The sequence below is a fragment of the Salmo salar genome, chromosome ssa06, assembly GCF_905237065.1.
Source record: "Salmo salar chromosome ssa06, Ssal_v3.1, whole genome shotgun sequence".
In the NCBI taxonomy this organism is placed as follows: Eukaryota; Metazoa; Chordata; class Actinopteri; order Salmoniformes; family Salmonidae; genus Salmo; species Salmo salar.
The window spans coordinates 40,286,866-40,292,646 of NC_059447.1; the positions used below are offsets into that span (position 1 = coordinate 40,286,866).

At 43.0% G+C, this 5,781-nt stretch overlaps 2 protein-coding genes across 4 annotated transcripts; both read right to left on the reverse strand.

Annotated features, from left to right (window-relative positions):
• Positions 1–264: 264 nt before the first annotated feature.
• LOC106607311 (DELTA-stichotoxin-Hcr4a) lies at positions 265–2,311 on the reverse strand. 2 transcript variants are annotated; one of them, XM_014204149.2, is made up of 3 exons: positions 2,155–2,311; positions 1,223–1,359; positions 265–1,130 (listed from the first exon to the last, which is right to left on the reverse strand). In XM_014204149.2, the coding sequence occupies exons 2-3, from the start codon at positions 1,324–1,326 to the stop codon at positions 683–685; spliced, it is 552 nt and encodes a 183-aa protein (XP_014059624.1). In that variant the 5' UTR covers positions 1,327–1,359; positions 2,155–2,311; the 3' UTR covers positions 265–682. The 2 variants fall into 2 exon arrangements, with proteins under 2 accessions (XP_014059624.1, XP_014059625.1); XM_014204150.2 differs by having other exon boundaries at positions 1,223–1,373; positions 2,155–2,263.
• Positions 2,312–2,959: 648 nt separating this feature from the next.
• Positions 2,960–4,877, reverse strand: LOC106607309 (bryoporin). Of its 2 annotated transcripts, none has more exons than XM_014204147.2 (3): positions 4,587–4,877; positions 4,140–4,279; positions 2,960–3,631 (listed from the first exon to the last, which is right to left on the reverse strand). In XM_014204147.2, the coding sequence occupies exons 2-3, from the start codon at positions 4,241–4,243 to the stop codon at positions 3,202–3,204; spliced, it is 534 nt and encodes a 177-aa protein (XP_014059622.1). In that variant the 5' UTR covers positions 4,244–4,279; positions 4,587–4,877; the 3' UTR covers positions 2,960–3,201. The 2 variants fall into 2 exon arrangements, with proteins under 2 accessions (XP_014059622.1, XP_014059621.1); XM_014204146.2 differs by having other exon boundaries at positions 4,140–4,253; positions 4,587–4,855.
• Between the last annotated feature and the right edge of the window lie 904 nt (positions 4,878–5,781).

Sequence of the window (5,781 nt, forward strand, 5' to 3'; positions counted from 1 at the left end):
TTCCCCCACAGTCAGTTGTGGGATCTTGTCTTGGTGTTGCATGTGTTTGCACGCCTAGCTTTTTGTTCGTTGTATTGTTTATTGTTTTTGCTGGTTCACATTTAAAATAAAGTATGATGAACCCAACTCACGCTGCGCCTTGGTCTACCTTTAACGACGAACGTCACAGCTATCCTATTAAAGGCCAGTATAATTTTCCTTCAGGGGCAGTGTTGCATAATATTTCCAGGCTCAATCAATAGAGAGAAACTCATCATACACAAATAGCTTTAGCAAAACAACATTTATTCCATAGACTAGTATTGCCATAAGAAGATACAGAGCCATGTGTTGTTAGGTAAGCTATGCACCCTCGTCCTCTGGTGAGTCATTGTTTGATTTACATTTCTAGAGAAGATGCCAGTTGAAAGAGGATGCAACTGAGAGATGAACAGAACAGTGACTTCTACAGAAAAGAGCGGATATCGCTTCTGCCTGGATTCGTAAGCAAACTAAACTGATCTTAAGCAGATTTACTGAAAGGTGATGTCTTGAAATTCAGACATGTCAGCAACAAAACATACAAACAGTAGCAGTACGGCAGGATAGTAATATCTATTGGTGGATGGATTGGTTACAGAGGTACGACACAGCAGAGGTATACTGTAGTGCTGGTGGAGAGGGTGGAGGCTGGAGGTTCCCCTTAGTGGGCCTGCTGGCTGGGAGTGAACAGCTTGTCCCATACCTCTACCTTCATGATGGCCCTGCCCATGGGGGACATGGTGGCCTTGATGTCCAGGTGGTTCCCTTCATAGCTGATCCCTGAGCCATTGGCTTCTTCTCTTATGAAACCTTTCTGGTTCTTTTCGTTGTACATCTCTTTATACAGTGACACATCACAGGCTCGGCCCTTGTTGAAGATGCCCACGGCGAACCAGTTCTTGTAGATGTTGTAGTCCCAGGGCACACCGAACATGAGGGCCACCGTCTCGATGTAGTCGTTCCGGGACCTCTCAAAGAGGTCGTAGGTCAGAACGCCATAGCTGCCCGTTGCCTTGGCGCTTGATTTGCTGAATGTGCAGACTTCGGTCTTTAGGGGCCGCACTGTGGGTTGGGGAGGGTGGTAGGTATCCCCACTCTCCAGGAATACCCTAGTGAGGACACACGCACAACGTTATGCTCTCAACATTTCCTTGAATGTACAGTGTGACAATAACAATAGTTTGGTAAGGTGTGTACTCACTTTGGGTTTATGAGACAGTAGTTGTTTGTGAGATTGGTGATCTCAATTGTGACATTCCTCCTGCTGCTCAGGTTAGCTACCACGGCCTCGGCTGACTCTGCCATTTTGGAGTGGTTCTGATATGTACCTCTTTATTTCTATAATACAGAGACTAGCAGGGTTAAGCCTTTCAGTTAGACTGCTATGCAGAAATATATTTGTGGTTGACCCCCTGGAATGCCAAGAGGATCTGTATTCATATCTGATCCAATTCCGTCCAAAAATATACTGTGGAATACAGTTACTGTAAGTGTCCCTCTGAAACCCTTCCCTCTTTGTTACGACATGCCCTGCTCAGTGTCAATAGGTTTTTCTCAGAATCAAATACAGTAGAGAACAGTCTTTTCAAATTTCAACAGCAATTTCTTCTCCTCTGTTTGCCTGATTGACACACGACACACACAGGTATTAAACAGCCAGTTTAGAACGGGAGATGAAAGAAAAGCCTGAGAGCCTGTGTGTAATAAGGAAGATTTCAAGGCAGTTCTCAACAATAACAGAACGGCTGCTCACTCTGCTCGGCTCATTAGGAAGCCTGGCTCTTTAATTACACTACTAAGTAACCGTGCAATAACCAGTTTAGAGAGGGGAAACCTGGAGAAAATCATCTCCACTTTCATTTGCAGGGAAACGGTTACAAATCAAACGGATGTCTCACATGTAAACTGCACTAATAGATTCACATATGCCCAATAATGCATCTATAAACTGTCATCATACCAATGGTTACCGGGGGGAGAACCAAATGGAAATAAGATTTGTGTTAAAAAATAGATCATGGAAAGTGATCAAATGTAGGTGGAATACTGTCACCCTTACAATTTCTATATAACCTCTAGTTATACTTATTCCAGTAAAACTCATTGTGGTCATGAAAATGAGTAATATCTTACCTGTAAAAGACTTCTCTCAGCGTGTTCTCTCAGCTCTAGAGTTTAGTTTAGTAAAAACGCACCTGAAAGGAGGGACCGTTTTTTTTCAAACCAGGAAACAGTTTCAGTACTCTGTCAAACACCCTCAGAACCCCCCCCCCCCAACAAAAAACACCCTCCTCCCACACACACTGCCACCATTACATCTTGGGGCTCATACTAAAGTACAGTATAATGTCTATAGCCAACATGATGTTGTCTAGCTCTGTGGGAACGAGTTCGTACCACACCCTAATCTGGGTTGGAGCTGGCAGACCAGAACAATAGATGGTTCCTGGTGGATAAAGGCCCATTATGTAAGCAGGGAGCAGTCACTCTGCAGCATACTCCGTTTCTCATGATAGATTGTGTGTGACTGGATGCTTGACTGACTTGGAGGAATTGGGTAATTCGTTGCAATGGCATTGTGCAACAGAGGCACTGAATAAGCTGAACAAGTAAATACATGCACCCCTGAAGCTACGGTCATCTCTTATATGGTGCAGTTCTACAGGACGACGGACAAGGCAAGAGACCAATAACCATATAAATCCTGACAGGATAATGATCAATTCTGAGCCAATAGTCACTGAATCACATGGGATTATTGTATTTTGGCTAGTATAAAGTGTCTCTGTGATTCATTACAAACTGACAGTTCTAGGAATCTGAATTCAATGTACAATCATTTATTCTTAATGGCAAATATTAATGATACATGAAACTGTTCAGTAGATCAGGTATGCAAGTACATGTTAAAGGTTATCACTAAAACATCTTACACCAATTCATTGTTAAATGTTTTATTAAAACAAACATGTACAGGTGCAGAAAAAGACACTGAATCAAGTATTGTGAACAATTAGACAGTAATATCTTCCAGTTGATAAATATTTATTAATTGGATAACATTAACCACCTAAGTTAGTTGATTCGTTCATTATTATATTTAGTACATGATTATGTATAAATATAAACTCTTTTCCTGCTGTGGGTAAAATGACTCAGCTACCAGCTTGTCTACCCTTATTAGTGCCCCATTTTATCATAGAGCTCCACCTTAATGATGGACTTCCCAACAGTGGACATGGTGGCCCTCAGGTCTACGTGTTGGGCCTTGTACTCCAACCCTGACCCACTGGCCTCTGATCGGACAAACTTGCTGAAGTCCTTCTCCTTGTACATGTGGTTGTACAGTTGCTTGTCGCAGGCGCGTGCCACCTCGAAGACGCCGACCCCCAGCCAGTTCTTGTAGTAGTTGTAGTCGTACGGCACGGAGAACATGATGGCCATGCGTTCTGAGCACACGCGGCTCTGAATGTGGAAAAGGTCGTAGGTCAGGACCCCCACGGCGCCCGTGGCTGTGTCGTCATCCATGATGAAGGAGCACACCTCTGTCTTGGGGGTACGGACGGTGGGCTGGGGTGGGTGGTAGCAGTAACCACTATACATATACACCCTGGGGGGTTAGTAATGGGAATGGGGTGTCATTAAAGTTCAAATGAATTATCTGAACATTCATGTTGCTGATCAAATGCTAAACCTTATAACTGGACTTAAAGTTGTGTGAAAATACACTTTTTAACTTCTACGATCACCGTCCCTCTACTTTTAGTCATTTCACTGTTCCTTTCTTTCTGTCCAGCCACTCTGTGCTGATAGATGGAGTGTGAGTGCTGCTATGGATTCGTAAGCAACACAGAGTGAGCCAGCATGCAGTGTGCAATGAGCCACATTGTGTCACTTCATGATGGATAGGTGGATGTACTCAAAGCCACGTTACACATGAAAACCACCCATCCAAGAGAAGCCTGTCATAAAATATATTTACTCTGAGAAATTCCACCGAAAAGTAACAAACAATCTGGCGATGTACAGCTGGTTTGTTATTTGGCTAATTAATTTATTTTCCAGAGTGGTATACTGTATGTAATGTAAGGAGATTAGAGTATTGAATGCCAACATACTTGGGGTTGATGAGACAGTAACCAGTGGTGACATTGGTGAGCTCTATAGTACAGTTCCTGTTGGTGGTTAGAGTGGCTGAAACGGCCTCTGCGTTCTCTGGCATCTTGGCTGGTCTGAGTGAGTTAGAGAGGGAAAAAAGCTGTCCAGTGGTATTTAGATGTGTGGAAACAGAGTACGTCTGGAGTGTAAAGATAATGACAGCTGAATACATAATATTTCTCTCATGAGAGTAGCTTTGCCAACACAATCAAAATAACATTCATTAAAAATCTCTTTAATTTTCCCTTTCAAACTCGAACCTCAGAACGGTTTGCAGGCAGATGCATGTTTCTAAAAGTCTAGGCAAGGTAGCAAACAAACCGTTCTGATCCCAAATGCATCGCTTGCTAAATATTGTAGCAGGCAGAAGATGTGAATTATGATGAAGACAATGTAAAGATATTCACCTTCTAAGTGCAGAAAACTCCAGTTGTGTCAGGTAGAGGAGAGTAGATTCGTGTTTCCCCAGACTGGTGGAGGAGAGGAGGAATTGGCTGAAGTCACACCTACTCCGATTACACTTTTGCGTGTTCGTGCACAAACACAGGTGTGGCACGGAACACAGAAAATGAGGCATACTTTTGAACGAAGAACAGGAAACACTGCATACCAATGTAATAGTTTTCACTTTTCCTGTATTTGCTGGTGTTCTACTGGCTACTGCTAGTTCTATTACATCAAATACTATGGGAGATATTTTAGATGAAAAATAAAGTGTAAGGGATTTGTGCCAATGAGACTGTTGTAATAAATGCTATCCATACAGCCAGCGCTACAATACTCATAGCACATTCCGTAGTACTGTGTTTTGTGCTCTGACATGATGAGGGAGAACAAATTGAAAACATTGCTGCTGCTGTCACTGCAGGTCTGGGAAAGATGTGGGTTCTGCATCTGTACATATGCATGTACCGACCTGTAACAAATTCCTCACAGCCAGGTACCACCCTATCACAGCAATACATTGTGACACATCCTTGGACACACCCCAGCTTCACAAACCTCTCCCTCACTCACACTTGTCAATGGAAAAAGAAACACACCCTTCTTTAATTGTAAAAACTGAGTGGGGCAATAATTACTCAGCGTTAATTGAGAAACCCAGTGGATACTGGATGTCCAGAACGTCTGTTGGTTATTGGTGGCTGGGAATTACAACTGAATGAACAAGAGCTACAAATGTGTGCTTTGGAAACCCATGTAATTATCTAAGGTTGCATGCATCCCAAATGGCAGCCTATTCCCTATATAGTGAACTACTTTTGACCAGATCCCTATGGGCCCTGGTCAAAAGTAGGGCACTATAAATGGAGTAAGGTGCCATTTGGGACACACTAAATGCTGTGAGATGTGCTGGTGTAATTGGACCGTTGCTGACTGCGGTAACAGTGCTGCCAGATTTCAGACTTCACCAGATGGCGCCAAACATGCATTTACAGTTTGAATGGTCAGCCTTATGGACAAACGGAACTTGCTTTACCAAGGTCGCAATGCTTTCAGAAATGCACCGCTGCTTCTGTGTTGTATTTTGACAATAAACCACACCTACCCCTTTGACCTTTCAATATCAGAAATGAACATTTATTCCTGCACAGATTTTAT

Coding starts and splice junctions, on each gene's coding strand:
- LOC106607311 (XM_014204149.2), bottom strand. CDS start 1,326: ATGGCAGAGTCAGCCGAGGCCGTGGTAGCTAACCTGAGCAGCAGGAGG. Junction 1,131..1,222: donor TACTGTCTCATAAACCCAAA/GTGAGTACACAC, acceptor TGTCCTCACTAG/GGTATTCCTGGAGAGTGGGG.
- LOC106607309 (XM_014204146.2), bottom strand. CDS start 4,756: ATGCCTCATTTTCTGTGTTCCGTGCCACACCTGTGTTTGTGCACGAAC. Junction 4,254..4,586: donor GAGTTTTCTGCACTTAGAAG/GTGAATATCTTT, acceptor TAACTCACTCAG/ACCAGCCAAGATGCCAGAGA. Junction 3,632..4,139: donor TACTGTCTCATCAACCCCAA/GTATGTTGGCAT, acceptor CTAACCCCCCAG/GGTGTATATGTATAGTGGTT.